Raw genomic sequence first — 20,047 nt, 5'->3', positions numbered from 1 at the left:
GCAAATGCTGTGAGTCAAAGAATGATACAATTGCCCAAAAAATGGAAATAGAGTGTTCAGAACAAAGGAAGTCTCTAGTCTCACAGATTAGATACATGTGTAGCATCCTGTTGCTGCATTTTAAAAGAGTCATTGACTTACTGGACATAAGAAAAAGAAAAATGGCCAAGATGATAGAGTCTGGAAACCATGCCCTCTGAGAACAGTTCAGTCAGAATGTTGAGTCTGGAAATGGAAAGTTTGGAAAAACAGAATAACATCTTCAAATATTAGGAAAGAGCAGTTGGAGAGATTTGGCAACCCCAGACCAGGGATTATTCTAAATAACTGTGAAAATGCTGAGATTAGATGAAACTGATATAAAAGTGTTATTTGATATGTTATTACTTTTGGGGTAAGGTGAACTGAAACATTTTCCCCTTTAGTCAATGAAGGAAAACAATGTAGTGATTAGAGTAATATGACTTCTGTTTGTACCATTCGTTGTTACCAATGTTAGAAGATTTATAACCTGTCTTAAAGCTGGGGAGAGGTCAGGCTCAGTGGCTCAGCTTGTAATCCCAGCACTTTGGGAGGCCGAGGCAAGTGGATTGCTTGAGCCCACGGGTTCAAGACCCACTCAGGCAACTTGGCGAGACCTCGTCTCTACAATAAATCAAAAATTAGCCGGGCATCATAGTGCACGCCTATAGTTCCGGCTACTTGGAAGGCTGAGGCAGAAGGATCACAGAGCCCAGCAGGTCGAGGCTGTAGTGGCCGGGGGCGTGTCACTGCACTGCAGTCTGGGTGACAGGGTGAGATTCCAACTCAAAAAAAAAAAAAAAAAAAGCCGGGGAGAGTTAAAGATCTGTTAGCATATAGCTAGAGTCATGAATTTTGTAAGAATACAACCAACATTATGTTCATGAGTATATTAATTTTTCAAGTAGATGTGAGTTTTTGAAAGAAAATTAATCTTTAAGTTACTGAAATGAATTTGACTTCAGATACTCATGGAGCCTAAAAGGAAAACAGCTGTAGCACAAATTTAGGACCTTCATTATTCTCAGTGTTTCATGGATTAGGGCTTATAAATTCAGTTCTGCACTTATGTGATCTCCCAGAATTTATTTGAAGTGAAGATCCTTCTCTTTTGGTATAATGGTTTTATATTCAATAACCTTTGCTTTACACATTTCCACTTTGTTCATTAAGATAGAATGAACTGGAGACCTTTTTGCCAGGCTTATATCTGCACCCTGTGTAGTCAACCCCTTCCTTTTATTTCCACATTATGTGATTCTGCTACACTGGGTGTAATTCAGGGAGGATGAATCTTACTCTTCTCCTGATGGATCATAGTGTTAATGCTTTGTTAATGCTTAGTTAATGCTTTGTGTGGCTTTGAAGTCTGCCTCTTGAAGCTTTCTTTAACTTACTACCCCACCAACTATAATAGCTCTTTCACCATTCCCTATTTCCCTGGATCACAAACCACTTCTTAGAAATATAATTAACTTCTAGCATCCTCAGTCCTGACTGTGTCTTAAACAATCTATAACTTCTTCCCACTACTATTACTTCCTCCCAGCTATTACTTCTTTGTGAGGGAAGGCACAGTCTGGTTGGTCTCACTGTCTGCTGCTGTTCCTGGGGAGGTGGGAAGAGTGGGAAACCAGATTTTGAAGCAGTTCTTGCCCCTCAAATACTATATTGACACACACATATGTGCATACACATACTTGCTCACACACACACACGCACAGTTTTTAAATCCAAAAATCAGAAATGTAAGAGACCTTCCTAGACTGAGGTCACAGGGACGCTCATGAGAGGATGCTGTGCTTTCCTGGTTCACCTCCCCGTTCTCTGTCATCCTGCTTCCCAAACATGGGCCCACTTATTCCTTCTTTAAGAAGTTCAGTCCTGCCTTGTGTCCAGACTACCTCATATCCAGCCTCACATGACCTCATGCCTCAGAGGAACCCAGGCCCAGTGCCCTGGCATTAGATGCTGGGTCCCCTCAGACACTGCTCTCTTCATCCAGGCATGTGGTCTCAGACTTAACTGGGATCACAGCCCCCTCAAGAATTGTAAGTAACTTCCAGTTCTCTTAGTTCTGATTATGTTTTGAAAATTTTAGAGTTTCTATCCTCCACCAAAAATTGATGGTTATAGAATTGTGCAATTTCAATCTTCATTCTCTAGCTAATTAATCTGACTAGTATTCTTATTTTTTATATACCCTTTGGGAAATGGAGGTTTTTGCTGGATGTTTTTGCTAGGCCCCTATTACCTATGGGCTGACCTTCAAAACACCATCGATCTAAGTTCCTCTAGAGCTGAGGCTGTATTTGATCGGTTACTGGTGAGTCCACAGGGGCTCCCACTAAGCTCATGCTTAGCAAATATTTAAAAGTGAGTGAATAGTGATGAGGTAGTTTGGATGTTTTTCCCTTTCAAGTCTCATGTTGAAATGTGATCCCCAAGGTTGAAGATGGGGCCTAGTGGAAGGTATTTGGGTTATGAATGGCTAAGCGCTGTCCTCCTGGTAAGCAGTGAATTCTCACTTTATTAATTAGTTCATGTTAGAGCTGGTTGTTTAAAAGAGCCTGGCACCTCCTTTTCTCTCTTACTTACACTCTTGCCTTATGACACTCTAGCTTCTCCTCCCTTTCCACCATGACATAGCTTCCTGAGGCCTCACCAAAAGCAGATACTGGCCCTCTGTTTCTTGTACAACCTGCAGAACCATGCGCCAAATCCTTTCTTTATAAATTATCCAGCCTGGGATATTCCTTTAAAACAATGCAAAACAGACCAATAGACATGGTTACTCCCTTACCTGGTATTCTTAATCCTTCTGCTCTACCCAAGTGTTGAGATGGTCCAAGAGTTATGTCAACTCTTCTGCTGCCCTTTGTGTCCCCAGAACTGTGGACAGACCAGGCATAGTCCTTGGGCATATGCCTTGCCTGTGAGCCTGATCCTCAGAACTTCTTATAGGCCTCTAGGAATTTGCTTTATCTGACCCAGAGTAAGTGAATTTCTTAGCAAATGCCCAGATACTGAAATGTGGAAGCATTTGTGTATTCATTCATTCATTCAACAAACACATATTGAATGCCAACTGTTGTGGGGACACATGTAGCAGAAGTTCCTCTGTCAACACTGTTAAAGAGAAAATTCACAGTGGGGGTCAGGGAGAAGGGGAGATGAGGACAAGCTCTTTCCCACCACTAAGATTCTATGCTTTTTTTAAAAGTGCAACTAAGAAGTATTCAATAACATGATATGATGGTCAGTATATAATCAAGGAACTGGATACCATAATAAAGCAATTGCTCTAATAGCTATTATCACAACATTTATGGAAATAACAGATGCAGTGTCTCCTGAGAATAATACAACATCTCTTCTGTGATTTCCCTGTCAAAACTGCTTAATCTGAATCTAATCATCTGGAAATAATATACAAGCTCCAATTGGGAGACATTCCACAATATAACTGACCAATACTTCTCAGATATGTCAAGGTCAAAAGACAAACACTGAAGAAGCAGTACAGTTTAAAGAGGCCAGGCACAGTGGTTCATGCCTGCAATCCCAGCATTTTGGGAGGCCAAGGTGGGAGGACTGCTTGAGCCCAGGTGTTTGAGCCTAGTCTAGGCAACACAGTGAGACCTTGCCTCTACAAAAAAAATTTTCAGAAAGAAATAGCTGGCGTGTGCCTGTAGTCCCAGCTACTCAGAAAGCAAAAGAGGGAGGATTGCTTGAGCCCGAGAGTCTGTGGCTGTGGTAAGTTGTGATTGTGCCACTGCCCTCCAGTCTAGGTAACAGAGTAAGACCCTGAAAAAAAATAAAAAATAAAAATAAAGAGACTATAAGAGACTTAACAACTAAGGGCAAGTTGTGATCCTTGGAAAGAGACATAAAGTACATTATAGCAACAGTTGATGAAATTTAAATATGGACTATGGATTCAATATAGGTATTACATAGATGATATTGATAATTGACTGGTTATATAAAATAATGTTTCTGGTTTTATGAAATAAATGCTGAGATATTTAAGGGTAAAGGGATAACATATCAAATGGTTTAGAAAAAGAGAGAATAATAGAGCAAAATAGGGGCAAAATATAAATATGGATGAATATGGATAGTAGAGTTTTTCTACTATTCTTGCAACTTTTTTGTAAGCCTAAAATTTTATCTAAATAAAAAATGATTTAAAAATGTGAAATAACTGAGGAAGCTTTGCTCACTTCTGTAAGGTAGTTAAGGGTAAAGGAGAAAGTTAAAAGGCAGATAATTCAAAGCTTTTCTGGCTACCAAATTCAACAAGGTCTGTGCTACTTCAAAACTTATATCTCTTTTACTGATCAAGACAGCACATGTAGATTGCATTTGAATAATTGAATATTATCACACAAATAATAACTGAGTTACCCCAATTGCCAAACTCTAAATTCATTAATATTAAATTATTACATGACAACCATAATAAGATAGCCCTCAAGGCAAAAGATGATTTTTTTTTCTTTCAATTTTAGTTTCAGGGTATACACATGCATGTTTATTACATGGACATACTGTGTAGTGGTGGGGATTTGGGGTTTCAGGTGACCCATTCCCCAGACAATGAACATTACCCCATAGGTGATTTCTGAACCCTAAACTACCCCTCCTCCCTCCTACCTTGTTGGTTCCCCCGGTGTCTATTATTTCCATCTTTGTGACCACCTAGCTCCCACATATGAGTGAGAACATGTAGTGTTTGGTTTTTTGTTTCTGAGTCAGTTCACTTAGGATGATGATCTCCAACTCCATCCATGTTGCTGCAAAAGACATGATTTCATTCTTTTTTTATGGCTCTGTAGTATTCCATGGTGTATATATATATCACATTTTCTTTCTGCAGTCAATTGTTGTTAGGCACTTAGGTTGGTTCCATGGTTTTGCTATTGTGAATAGTGCTGCAATAAACATATGAGTACAGGTATCATTTTATATATGGATTTATTTCTCTCTGGGTATTTCCCTAGTAGTGGGATTGTCAGGTCAAATGGTAATTCAATTTTTAGTTTTCTGAGAAATCTCCATACTGTTTTCCATAGAGGTTGAGACAGTTTGCCGTCCCACCAACAGTTGCTGCGCATTCCCTTCTCTCCACATCCGTGCCTACATCTGTTGCTCTTTGACTTTCTGTAATAGCCATCCTGACTAGTGAGAAGTGATATCTCATTGTGACCTTAATTTGCATATATCTGATGATTCGTGATGTTGAGCATCTTTTCATGTTTGTTGGCCGCTTGTATGTCTTTTGAGAAATGTCTATTCCTGTCTTTTGCCCACTTTTATTGGGATTATTTGTTTTATGTTCGAGTTCCTTGTAAACTTTTATCAGCATCATACTGGAAGTCCTAGCAAGAGCAATCCAGCAAGAGAAAGAAATAAAAGGTATCCAAATCGACAAGGAGAAAGTGAAACTATTCCTGTTCATAGATGACATGATTGTATACCTAGAAAATCCTAAGGGCTCCCCCAAGAGGCTTCTAGACCTGATAAATGACTTCAGTAAAGTCTCAGGATACAAAATCAATGTACAAAAATCAGTAGTGTTTCTATACACCAACAACACTCAAGTTGAGAACCAGATCAAGAGCTTAGTCCCATTCACATTAACCACAAAAAAAATAAAATACCTAGGGATACACCTAACTAAGGAAGTGAAAGATCTCTACAAGGAGAACTACAAAACACTGATGAAAGAAACCATAGATAACACAACAAATGGAAAAACATCCCATGTTCATAGATTGGAAGAATCATTATTAAAATGACCATACTTCCCAAAGCAATCTACAGATTCCGTGCAATCCCAATCAAAATACCAACTTTGTTCTTCATAGAACTAGCAAAAACAATCAAATGGAATCAAAAAAGAACCTGAATAGGCAAAGCAATTCTAAGCAAAAATAATAATTTTGGAGGCATCATACTGCCTGACTTCAAATTATACCATAAGGCTACAATAACTAAAACAACACGGTACTGGTACAAGAATAGACAAATTGACCAGTGGAACAAATAGAGAATCCAGAAAGAAAACTACATTCCTGCAACCAACTGATCTTTGACAAAGCCAATATAAATAATCAATGGGGAAAGGACACCCTATTCAATAAATGGTGCTGGGCAAATTGGCAAGCCATATGCAGAAAAATGAAAGTGGACTCCTATCTCTCACCATATACAAATATTAACTCAAAACTCAATATTAACTTAAATGTAATACCTGAAACTAAAAAACCTTAGAAGAAAACCTAGGAACACTCTTACAAAATTGGCCTGGGCAAAGAATTTATAACAAAGACCCTAAAAGCAATGCACAAAACTAAAATAGACAAATAGGACTTAATTAAACTAAAAAGCTTCTGAAGAGCAAAAGAAATAATCAACAAAGCAAACAGAAAAGCTACTAATGGAAGAAAATATTTGCAAACTATACCTTAGACAAAGGGCTAATATCCAGAAAAGATGATTTTTAATTACTCTAAACATTATCAGAAAACACCCCAACATCCCAGTTCTCTCCCTCTCCCTCTCTTCTCGCCTCTCTCCTACCTCTTAGTTTTAGTGGTACAAAAACGTTGCAAAGGTTCCTACTGCCCTCTGGTGGTCATATTCTGGACGTGGCAGTCACAATATGAAAATTAGCAAAACCGTTACAACCAATAATAATAAATGACACTTATTCTCCTTTAGTTTTTTTAAGACAGTGGGCTCCAGAGAAAAGAAATGTGCTTGTGATCACTAACACGTTATTTAATTTCACAGGGCCTCAGCAACCACATCTGTAAATCAAAGGTTAAAAAAATCTCCATCATATGGTTGTCATGTAGGTTGAGATAATACACAGAAGTGTCTTGAAGTATAGTACCCTTTCAACAACAAGAAATTATTATTACCTTATTTAATGTAGACAATATATAAGATTAAGGAACTGAGGCTAAGCACAGACTACTAATTTTTTTTTAACTCAGTCAGCATTATTGATAGAACTAGACCCATAATCCAAATTTTCAGACTCTAATTCTAGTTCTATTCATGACACCTCAATATCCCGAAGTAACAGTTGCCAGTGAAAAATCTTCAAAATTTTTAAAATCTTAAAGAGATAATTTTATACACTACTAATGGTTGCCATTAAATTTTTAAAAATATGTATTCCATTGATCAGTGGCTGTATCTCTAGAATTATGCCTTAAAATTACAAGAAACACAAAAAGATTTATGGTATTTAAAACTAGTTAAATATATTTATTTAATAAACTCTTATATCAACAATAATTAGTTTCTTTTTACTGAAAATTTCTAGATGTCAGATGCTGTACTAATAGTTATAAATGTTTCAGTTCTTTGGTGAGGTAGATACTATTTATTATCTCCATTCAACACATGGAAAGAGAGGAACAGAGAGGTTAAGTAGCTTGCCCAAGTTCACACATTAAGGAAGAAGGAGAGCCAGGAAATGAGGCTCTCAAGAGTCCATGTCCTATTCACTAATCAATCAATTATTCATTAACTCACTGATCAATCTCCAAGATAATAGAGCCCATGGATCTACCATGCTAGTTCATTACTTGGTAGCACCTATAAAATGGAACATTGTGTAACCATTATACATTATGTTTTAATAGGTATTAAACCATACAGGGATATGCTTGCATTAAAATGCTAAGAAAAAAAAAAACAGTGGTCTTTTGTTTTCATATGAATTTCTGTATTGTCTTCAGATCTGAGGAGATGATGTTGGTAATTTAATGGGTATTGTGTTAAATCTGTATATTGCCTTTGGTAGGATGGACATCTTAACAATGTTGATTCTTCCAGTCCATGAGCATGGAAGACCACATAGACCAATGGAACAGGACAGAGATTCTGGAAGCAAAACCTCAATTTCGCAACCAACCCATCTTCAACAAAGTCTCCACCAACAATCACCAGGAAGAGGAAAACCTATTCAGTAAATGGTGCTGGGAAAACTGGCTGATCACATGCAGAAGATTGAAACGGGATGCCTGTTTTGATATTTTTCCATTTGTTTGTGTCTTCCTTGATTTCTTTGAGCAGCGTTTTGTAGTTTTCATTGTAAAGATCTTTCACTTCTCTGATTAGGAAGATGCCAAGGTATTTCTTTTTTTTCTTTCTTTTTTTTTTTTTTTGGTGGCTGTTGTGAATGGAATTGTGCTTTTTATTTGGTTCTGTCTGTTTGTTGTTGGTGTATAAGAATGCAACTGTCGAGGTTCTGACCAGGCCTTTGTCTCCTGCGCCTGCACATAGAGCTGGGTCATTCTTTCGACTTTGTCCTGTTCATTGGGACCCACGCATGTCGTGTATCTTTGCTTCAGCCTCTGTCGCCTTGTGACCTGCAGGTTCTGGGATACCGTGGGATGGACGCTGGGACACCCAGAATCTGGGAGATGGGGTTGTTGACACTCAAGAATGTGGCCATAGAATTCTCTCCAGAGGAGTGGGAATGGCTGGACCCCACTCAGCGGATATTGTACCAGAACGTGATGTTAGAGAACCATGGAAACTTAATTTTTCTAGATTCCTGCTATCAAAGAAAAGTTGGTGATTTTTTAACATAGAAAAGAAAATATTGACATGTGTTCTTCTGTCTATATTACTGCTGTGACTTCTCATTACACAGGGCCTTTTGCCAGAGAAGAGCATAGAAGACTCACTTACAAAGGTGCCAATGGGAAAATATGGAAGATTTTACCTTAAGAACTTACACGTAAAAAAATCTTGGGAAATTGTGCATGAGGGTGAAGGGCAGATAGGATGTTCAATTGCAAATAACCATTACAAATGTAACAAAAGTGGGAAAGTCTTTCATCAACACTCCAAATTTGTTATCCACCAGAGTATTCATATTTCTGAATTGGCTTCCAGACATGAATATGGCAAAATGTTTAACCAGTCCTCAAAATGTGTTCAACATCTAAAAAATAGTAGATAATACTAGATAATAGTATATAATATTATATATACACAATATATGTGAATATATAATATTATAGACTAAATAATATAATTATAGACTAAATTCTTTCACTAAATAGACGTGAAAGAATCCATAGGGGAAAAAGAGCCTTCAAAAGTGAAAACTGTGACAATTAGCTATTACTCCTGACATTCACAACATCAGAAAATTCATACTGGAGAGAAGCTCTATCTATAAATGTGAAGTTTGTGATAAAGCCTTTACTTGGTATTCACATCTTGTTCACCATCAGAGAATCCATACTGCACATAAAACCTACAAATGTCAAGTATGTGGGAAAGCCTTTCACACTTGTTCAGACATTGTTCTACATACTATGATCCATACTGAAAAGAAACTCTGCAAATGTGAAGAATGTGGCAAAGCCTTTTGCAATCATTCAGACCTTGCTCGACATATGGTGATTCATACTGGAGAGAAACCCTACAAATGTGAGGAATGTGGCAAAACCTTTCGCTCTCATGCAGGATTTGCTAGACATAAGACCATCCATACTGGAGAGAAACCCTACAAATGTGAAGAGTGTGGCAAACCCTTTTGTTTGCACTCAGGTCTTATTTGACATCAGAGTATCCATACTGGAGAGAAACCCTACAAATATGAAGAATATGGGAAAGCCTATTGCTCCCATTCACAACTTGCTCAACATATCAAGATGCATACTGGGGAGAAACCCTACAAATGTGCAGAATGTGGCAAAACTTTTCACTCTAATAGTGTTTGCTGAACATAAGACTATCCATTCTGGAGAGAAGCCCTACAAATATGAAGAATGTGTCAAAGCGTTCACTCTCATTCAGGACTTGCCTATCATGTCAAGATTCATACTGGAGAAAAATCCTACAAATGTGAAGAATGTGACAAAGCCTTTTACTATCATTCAGGACTTGCCACACATGTCCTAATCCATACTGGAGAAAAACCCTACAAATATGAGAAATGTGGGAAAGCCTTTCACTCTTATTCAGGGTTTAGTCACCATGTCAAGATCCATACTGGAGAGAAACCCTACAAATGTCAATAATGTGGTAAAGCTCTCATTTATGACTTGCTGGACATGTGCAAATCCATACTGAGGAGAAACCATACAAATGACAAGAATGTGGCAAATCCTTTAGCACTCTTTATATACTAGATTGACATATGAGCATCTACATTTAGGGAAATCATATAGATGGGAAGAATAGGACCAAGCTTTTCATTATTATTGCAAGTTTTCTCAACATCAGAATTTATACTCTAAATTTTCTGTATCTGTAATGACTAGAAAAATCATATCTCAAAATATAATCTATAGACACATGGTGAGAAGTTTACAGATGTAAAGAGTACCATTACCTTTATTTAAACCACGGATCTTTTGAATATGCAAATGTAAAAAATGTCTAATGCCTTTAATCAGCTAAAACATTATTTAGTGTTAGACTGTGTGCATTGGAGAGAATCTACAAATTTAGAGAATGTGGGCTGACCGTTGTTCAAAATATATGCCATAGGAAACAGTATAGTATTCAGCATGATAACTTTATAATACAATATATATGGAAACATACTTAATGAAAAGTCAAGTTGAAATAAACATCAGATATTGAATGGCATTAGAAGATGGATTTTTTTATTTTTAGAATGCATAAATTTATTCCTTGTATACTTTTGGTTTTGCATTGACAGAATTAGAGTGAAGAAAGCAAACAGTATTGATGTAACTCAGCTCACTGGATGCTATGCCTTCATTCTTAGTGTTTATGTAGAAGCATAGAACATTAGAGCTATGATAGGCCCTTGTATATTAGATAACCAGTAGTCATCTCATGTTATTTCATGGAGGATGAAGAACACTGATATGTAAACTCCAATAACAGATCTAAGTGGGGAGGTTTTCTGTGGTTCATATTGAGCATTATTGGAAGTTCCGCATGAGGTGAGTGCTCAGGATAACATATTTTTCCTCTGGAGTAAATTACAAACTGTAAGTTTTAGAAATCAGTTGTCTTACTACTCACATGTTAAGGAGAAAATGAGGCCAGACCACTAATATCTTGGTGCATCTTTATAGTATCCATAATTGCAAGCCTTAAGTATAATTTGATATGGAATAAATAAGAGATATTTTCACAGACATCAGAGCAAAGATAATTGCTCTCTTAAAAGGTATATATTGTAAGTTTATGTTGGGTAAAAAGTCAGATTCAGTTTTGAACACTGAAGAAAGCTGTTCGCATATGGATCACACTATCAGAAGAACAGAAACACTTGAATGTTTGTAATATTTTTGCTAGCAAGTATACAGTGACCTTTGGAATGTTTATCCAACTATGTAAACTTATTTTGTGTTGGGAGCCAACATCTATAGCTACATGGCTGAGGCCTGTAAAGGCCCATCTGGAAGATTGCCTCTGACATAGGATATCAGTTATACCTATAATATTGGAGTGTGATTAGTGACCAGTGTGCATACATGGCAGTAAAACTTATAAGTAAATCTCTATACACCTGATGGAAAGTTGCACAGCAGAATTATTTTATATGACCTTGTCCCTTCTAAGTTGTACTTCTTTCTAGATATTTTTAAAATTCTATTTCCTGGTAGACTGGTTAGTCAGCTCTTGTTCCTGTAGGCAGTTTCTCCTAGGGTTAAGATTAGAAACTAAATTACCATAATAGTTTTATTGCCCTGCCTCTAGCTAGGCAGAATGTTTTTCTAGTTTCGTTACATGCCAAAACTCTGTTTGTTTCAGCCCGTGGCCATTGTCATGGTAACCGTGCAGTCCATTATCCAAGAGTGTGACAGCTACTATTTGATTTTTAGAATAAACTTGTTTGGATAAAACATACATTTAAGATGATACAACTTCCATCGGAAAAGATTTAAACAGTAATAAGCATTCATAGAAAAGTTTTAAGTTTTGTTTAAGCTTTTAAGTTTCCTTTTCTCAGATTATGACTTTAGTTCCTGTTCCTGTAGGCCAATTTTAAGATCCTTTGATTAGTATACCGAAATTTTCCCAACAGTGTTGTTTTTGCTTCTAATATGACAATAGGAAATTTTACACGTAGCCATGTATTAATATACTAGGAAAAAAGATTTAAGTTTTGGGTTAAAATCATAGTTTTATTAGAATAGAATGAGAATTATAGTGTTGTGATTTTAAAAATCATACGTTAATGATCATTATAAGATTTAATGATAAGGTATTAGCTTAATAAGATATAGCATAGTATTAAAGTTCAATCACTAGATCATATAAAAATTAAAGTTTAGATTTATGAAACTCATATAAGTCATGGCAAGGTTCAAGAATAAGTTTTGAATATAGAATTACAGGGCACTATGTTGAATCATAATAGGTTAATGGAATAAATAAAAATTAAGTCATTTAAGTAAACTTATAGATTATAGTATAGTGTTAAGTTGATAATATCAATCGTTAAAAATTATTAGGAGTCAGTGAACTTGGATTGAACCTAGAGTTAACTTAGAAAGTTTTTGTATTAATCAGAGTTTAGAACAAAGAGTATAATGTGAACGATTTATTGAACATTATGGAAAACACTTTGAACAAACTGTATTGAAATTGTGCACCTGTGACCTTAATGTAAGTTTTGTGAAGCACGTCAGGCATCATGGAATTCGAATTGTTTGCTTGGAACTTGCAAGTCTCGTGATGGTCTTGTGATGCATAGTTTGTAAAGCGCAATATACATCATGGAATTTGTACGCTCCCAGCAAGTAATTATCACACTGCTGGAGGGTATAGAAAATGGTATATAAGTTGGAAGGAGTCTAAATAAAATTTGGACTCAGTTCTGATCAAACTGATCCCAGAAGAACTGCCTCCGAGTGGTCTCTTCTCGCCGTCGTGACTCTCCGGTGCGGGTTCAACCCTCCCTCGGTCAGTGCCGGTCACTGACAATTTTGTTTTAGTGAACAGAATTCTTCATAAACCATTAACAATTGTTATCCACACAATACATTGTTATGCTGCCATTAGTGTTAATCTATTCTCTGTTTCTCGTGATTGTAGGTAAATTATGACCATACACTATTGAGTAACTTATGAAATGATGTCTCTCTTGATCCTTTTTTGTAGGTTATATAAATATATATATAATTCAGTTTTGTGTCATTATGATTACTGTAATGAAGATTATACAGGAGTATAATTTTAAGACATACCTTTCTGAATCATGACCATTGTAAAAACTTATATATTATCATGTATACATTGTACTTCTCTTAGCCTACCATGCACATGAAAACTTGTATATATTATTTACACTGAATGAAATATACAAAATTATCACTCTAGTGCTATGAATATGAGAGCTAAAAAAAAAAAGGATGCAACTGTCTTTTGCATGTTTATTTTATACCCTGAGACTTTGCCAAAGTCCTTTATCAGTGCAAGGAGGTTTTTGACAAATTATCTTGGGTTTTCAAGGTACAAGGTTATTTCATCAGCAAAGAGGGATAACTTCACTTCCTCTTTTGCTATTTGGATACCCTTTACTTCCTTCTCTTGTCTGCTCTAGCTAGAACCTTCAACACTATGTTGAACAGGAGGCATGAGAGTGGGCATCCTTGCCTTGTTTCAGTTTTCAAGGGAAATACTTCCAATTTCAGTCCATTTAGCAGTATGTTGGCTGTGGGTTTATCGTAGATGACTTTTGCCATTTTGAAGTATGTTCCATCTATGCCTAGTTGTTCAAGGTTTTTTTTTTATCAAGAAAGGATGCTGGATTTTATCAAAAGTTTTTTCTGCATCTAATGATATAACCATGTGGTTTTTGTTAAGCCAAAACAATCCTTAGCAAAAGAAACAAAGTGGGAAGTATCACACTTCCAGACTTTAAACTCTACTATAAGGCTATAATAATCAAAACAGCCTCGCACTGGTACAAGAACAGGCATATAGACCGATGGAACAGGATAGAGATTCCAGAAGCAAAACCTCAATTTTTCAACAACCTCATCTTCGACAAAGTCTCCACCAACAACCACTGGGGAGAGGAGAACCTATTCAGTAAATGATGCTGGGAAAACTGGCTGACCACATGCAGAAGATTGAAACAGGACTCCTACCTACCACCATACACAAAAATTAACTCTAAGTGGATCAGAGACCTAAATGTAAAACATCAAACTATAAGAATGCTAGAAGAAAATGTAGGAAACATTCCTAGGCATGTTGGAATAGGAAACCAATTATTGATCAATTCTCCAAAAGCGAATGCCAACGAGATAAGATAGACAAGTGGGAACTCCTCAACCTGAAAAGCTTTTGTAAAGCAAAATAAACCATCAAGAGAGTGGGCAGACAGCCTACAGAATGGGAGAAAATATTTGCCAACTGTATATCTGACAAAGGCCTAACATCTGGAATCTACAAATAACTCAAATGTGCCAAAAGGAAAAAAACAAACAACCCTATTAAAAAGTGGGGAAAAGATATGAATAGACACTTCCCAGAAGAAGACATACAAGCAGCCAACAGATACATGGAAAAATGCTCAACCTCATTAATCATTAAATAAATGCACATTAAAACCACAGTGGATACTACCTAACTCAAGTCAGAATGGCCATCATCAATAACTCAAAAAACAACAGATGATGGAGAGGATATGGGGAAAAGGGAATACTTCCACACTGTTGATGGGAGTGTAAACTAGTACAAGCTCTGTGAAAAACAGTGTGGCAATTCCTAAAAGATCTAAAAATTGACCTTCCATAGGACCCAGCAATCCTCCTTCTGTGAATATATCCAGAGGAACTCAAGTTACTCTATAAAAAGATACCTGCACATGCATGTTAATTGCAGCATTATTTACAATAGCAAAAACATGGACCCAACCCTGCTGCCCATTAAAAGTGGACTGGATAAAGAAAACGTGGTACATACACACAATGGAATATTATGCAGCCATAAAGAAAAAACAAAATTATGGACTTCACAGCAACTTGTATGGATTTAGAGTCTATAATACTCAGTGATCTATCACAGAAACAAAGAACTGAGTCCCACATGCACTCACTCATAAACAGACCCTGAACATTAATCATAATACTTTAAGAAAGGGTTTGGCTGTAGCAGGACACTGCCAGGGGAGGGGGAGGGCACATAACATCAATAAGGGTACCTAACCTTAAACCAAGCGAAGTGGGGACCAAGGAGAGGTCCAAACTTTACCTATACAATGATCACTTATGTACCTAACCCTGATTGTACCCTATATCTTTAAAAGAACAAAAAGAAAAACAGTTTGCAAGCTACATACTATACTACTTTAATTCTGGAGTGTGGGTATGTAAAACCAAATCTAGATCTAAATAGTGGCTTTCTTCAAGTGATGGGTTATGGGTAATTTTGCTTCCTCCTTTATGCTCTGTGGATATTCTGAACTTTTGTTAGTGAGACAGAACTGTTGTGATCATCAGAAAATTTAAATTAAAAGATATTTAGGGGTTGGGCATGGTAAACTCATGCCTGTAATCCCAACACTTAGAGAGGCTGAGGTGAGAGGATTACTTGAGCCCAAGAGTTTGAGACCAGCCTGAGCAACATAGCAAGACCTCGTCTCTCTTATATATTTTTTTTAAGTTTAAAATAAAAAAAAAAATACAAAGAAAGATACTTAGGGTGCCAAAAAAATACTAGAGTTTTCAAGAACAAGATTTAGTTTCTCTTTAAAGTTCAATGAATCCGGAAGTATAAATGGGAAATATTTGCAAGAAAAACAACTGTACCAAGGTAGAAATAGAGAAAAGATGTTCAAACTAGGAAGGGAAGTGCGTAAGAAAGTGGTAAATAGAACACATGTGCTGGATTAACTTCGCATACTGGATGCTTTTTTGATTTTTGTCAGTTCTGAGGAGGCAGCCTCCTGACAGTCATCATTAGGATTCACTGTAGACTGGAATACTGTGGATAGAGGACCTGATGTCTTCAGAAGTAAAATGGGGAAGAGCCCTTTGAACCCAGAGGTATAATCTCTGGACTGGAGAGTTTCAAAGGTGCCATGCAAAAGCAGCAAAAAGAGCCTCAATTTGACAACATCCCTAAAGGGCGTGTTGCTCCATGACAGCCCGTCCTGGGCAGGGCCTATCGACTCCACCAGAGGAGCCCACAGAGGCCCACCTTGAGGTGGCACGTTCCTAGCTGCCCTGCACAGGCCGATGTTATCACTCAGTGGAAGCCTGGGGCTCAAGATAATGCTATGTGGCCCCAAACTCTGGACAGAGCATGCTTTTTCCTGGCTGCTTGGGAAAGTGAAGTCTGAACTGCTGAGCCTGACACTTAACAGGACCTTGGCATTCCCCTAAATACAGACTAGATAAGGGATTTTGCTTTAATTCAAAAGTAACTTGGGTTCACTTTAGACACCCTTATTTGGTATGCACATTTGGCTGTTTCACAGAGATATCAGTTTTGCAAAGAAGCTGAAACTGATCTCTTCCCTGAGGAGGGCTGTTGGTTGTTAGCAGGCAGCAGGTCTCAGCACAGACAGGAGCAAGGTTCCTGCTGAGACTCACTTGAAGAAGACCCCAAAACTCTGTGAATTCATTTCAGGATGAATCTGCAAGGACAAAGAAGAAGTACTTCTAACACAAGCCAGGGCTGTCCACTCAGCAAATGCAAGAGGACTCTTCTCTCAGCGACTGAGGTCCTGTGATGAGAATCTGGCTCCTCAGAGGGCCACTGCCGCTCCTGCTGTTCCTCTCTGCCCTGCAGAGACCCACAGGGAGTTCTGAGGTAGGGGCAAGTGAGGAGGCAATGTCTTCATGGTCAGGGCTCCAACAGAGCATTCACCTGGCCACAACCTTTCAGTAACCCAGGCCTTAGGCACTTGGGATCTAATATCAATCATGTTAGTGAAGCATGTTAAAAATAATTATTAGAAATTAGAGAATTCTTTATAGTTTATAGGCATGGCATTATGAAGCTTGTGGCATAGAGGTTTCTTTTTCTAGATTCTCCATAAAAATTAAGCAAAATATTGCTTCACAAGACAAATAATACAAATAAACCGAGTCTATCTGGCTTTAAGCTATATCCTACAGATTGGCTCAAGTTGTAAGTATTCTAATTTAAAGTTCTATGTAATGAAAAATAACCTCATGTTAAGAGGTGACAGAGTTGCATATTTGAGATCTAGTAATTTATTAACAAAGCTTTGGAGTTCATCATGAGATTTGGCAGAACATGATATTATTGATTTGGTTAGTTTGGCTTAAATAGATTCTGTAGACCTATCTTAAACCCTGCTGTAAAGAGTTATTGGTTAAAACCACTTTAAAAATGTGTTCTAGTTTGCATACAACTAGACGATATCTTATCACAAATAACATACAAAAAATACCAAATTTATTTTAGTTCCAGTTTCAACATTCTTAACATTGACTACATGGAATGTTATCCCTTATCTTATTTCCCAATGAGTACTGTTTATCAGAAAGGCATCATTTTTTTTGCCAAGAAAGAAATGTTTTAGAATTTGGATAATTTAAAATTGGCTCTAAATGATGGACTGATGATTCTTAGTGAAAATCTATTCAAATCTATAACTTCAGTGCAGCATGCACTGGATCTTAGTAAATAATATTCAGTTATTTTCTAAAATTCATTAGAAAGGAATGTCTTTTTCCTAGAGGAGGGACTTTCGTAGGCACATTCCTGACCACTGTCCAGCCTTTTGCTCACTCCGCTACCCCAGAGGTGAGCAAATTTCCTTGTTTGGTAACTTCAGAAAGAATAACTGGGTATGCTGAGTTTGTCTCTGCTCTTCCTCCTGGCAGTGAGCCTGATAGCAAAAGACACCCGGACTCTGTTCCTCCATGACAATACTCTTATCTGGGCAAGCCCCAATCCAGTACTGGCTGCAACTGAGTGGGCAAGTCTTCTGAGTAAATTCTGGAATTGACTCGTAACAAGTTACATGTCATCAGACCTAAAGATGTGTGCTCCAACATGTCCTCATGTAACAAGAAAAATGATATTGTGATCTTCATATTTGCTTTATTCTCAATTTTTTTCAGAACTTGGGCTTTAGAAGCCCACTCACTTGGATAACTTAATACTATTCATCACTTAAGGATAAAGTTCAAGGATTTAATGTAAGTTTTAGACATTCATAAAAGAGATATTCCTTATAATGCCCATGAGAGAAAATAAGAGGGAAAGGAGAGTAGAAAAAACAAAATATAAAATAAACTAAAAGGTTATTAATTTTTTTCTTCAAAATGCTCACTTTGAAAAAAATTACTGCGATGTTAGTGTTATAAAGAGGGCTACTTCCTCCCTGGGGAGATGAAGTCTTTAGCTTTCAGTAATATTCATCAAAACCAATTCAATCTTTAGCACAGGTCACTGATAAAGGAAGGCTTAGAGCAATGTAATGACTTTGAGTAAAACTTACTTCAGCAAATACTGGTTTTGAGCAAAAGACTTAGCCTTATAGAGCACAGCAAACTGCAACCACATTCACCATCTGATTTGAAAAATTAAAATCAATATTTTATTTTCTTATAGGTTGCAGTTAAAATCGACTTCGACTTGGCACCAGGTTCCTTTGATGATCAGTACCAAGGCTGCAGCAAACAGATCATGGAGAAACTAACTCAGGGAGATTACTTCACACAAGAAATAGAATCCCATAAGATATACTTCAGAGTGTGGCAAAAAGCGTACTTAGCTTGGATTAGCCAAGAAAAAGCTCTCCCCACAAACATGACCACTACACATACTGTGGCTATCCTGGTTTATACATTGAACAGCAATGTTCACTCTGACTTTACTAGAGCCATGGCTAGTGTTGCCAGGACTCCACAGCAGTATGAACATTCATTCTACTTCAAATATTTCCACTACTACCTGACCACAGCAATCCAGCTGCTGAGGAAGAAGAGTATCACAGAGAATAATACTCGATGTTATGAGGTGCATCATGGGATAAAGAACTTCTCCTTCAAAGCCCATGTAGGTGCCACCGTTAGATTTGGTCAATTTCTCTCCACCTCCCTCCTAAAAGAAGAGGCACAAGAGCTTGGGAATCAAACATTATTCACCATATTTACCTGCCTGGGTGTACCTGTACAAGACTTCTCCCTCAAAAAGGAAGTTCTGATCCCTCCCTATGAGTTGTTTAAAGTCTTAAATATGAGCTCTCACCCAAGAGGAAACTGGCTGCACTTATGGTCAACTGGGAACCTGAGCAAGTATAACTGTCAGCTGCTGAAAGGTATTCTTTATCTAAATTGAATCCACTCTTAGGATCACAGACCACTACTCTTTTATAAGTTATTTTTTCTGAGTGGACTTGGGGGAAGGGAAGGCCAAAAACATGGAAATTGACCTTTCTAGTGATGGCACTCACAGATTAGAGTAAACCTACTTTATTCCTTGGTCTTCCCTCTCTCCTTTCTTCTCTACTACCTCTAGGAAATTGAGTTCCTGCAATGGCATTATTATGTGGGGAATTCTAGACAGAGAGGGTAAACCTTGACTGGAAAAGATAGAGCATAACATATATTGTTTTTACTTTCTCCCTCAAACTTGTTTTCTTTTTATTTCAGTGGTTATTACATGGTTAAGGAGTTCTAAAAGTAAAGCAGGAAGCAAAGTTGTTCATTTTAATGAAGTTTATATTCACTAATCATCTTCTAATGTTATAGGAGGCCTTGACAATACAGAATGTATAAAACAAAATTATTATCCTGGAAGAATTTTTAGTCTAATGAAAAATAGAAACATGAGCAAATGTATACACTCAAAAGTACTAAGTAGTACATCAGATATTTAAGCAATGGGTGTGGCTGCTCAGTGTAGAAAGTTACTCATTTTCTCCAGAGAAATTGAGGAAGGCTTCACAAAAAGGACCATATGAGACTAGAAGTGGGAATGAAGGTTTTCAGTGAAAGAAGAGAATAAAAGTCATTTTTTTTTTTTTTGAGTTGGAGTCTCACTCTGTCGCCCAGACTGGAGTGCAGTG

General features: G+C 37.2%; 2 protein-coding genes across 3 annotated transcripts in view; one reads left to right on the top strand and one right to left on the bottom strand.

Moving 5' to 3' along the window:
* The window catches only part of PDE6H (phosphodiesterase 6H), a 172,793-nt gene that overhangs the window by 123,729 nt on the left and 29,017 nt on the right, over positions 1 to 20,047 (bottom strand). The window lies entirely within an intron of this gene.
* The window catches only part of ART4 (ADP-ribosyltransferase 4 (Dombrock blood group)), a 12,106-nt gene continuing 8,671 nt past the window's right edge, over positions 16,613 to 20,047 (top strand). The window contains 3 exon segments of the mRNA XM_008071214.2: positions 16,613 to 16,718; positions 16,721 to 16,812; positions 18,589 to 19,297. Of these exon segments, the coding sequence (XP_008069405.2) occupies positions 16,631 to 16,718; positions 16,721 to 16,812; positions 18,589 to 19,297 (889 nt within the window). The 5' untranslated portion in view covers positions 16,613 to 16,630.

Source organism: Carlito syrichta, unplaced genomic scaffold (genome assembly GCF_000164805.1).
Source record: "Carlito syrichta isolate Samal-C Ts95f unplaced genomic scaffold, Tarsius_syrichta-2.0.1 Scaffold314172, whole genome shotgun sequence".
Taxonomy (NCBI): Eukaryota; Metazoa; Chordata; class Mammalia; order Primates; family Tarsiidae; genus Carlito; species Carlito syrichta.
Note: the sequence above shows the minus strand (reverse complement) of the source record. Positions and strands in the feature narration are given on the sequence as shown.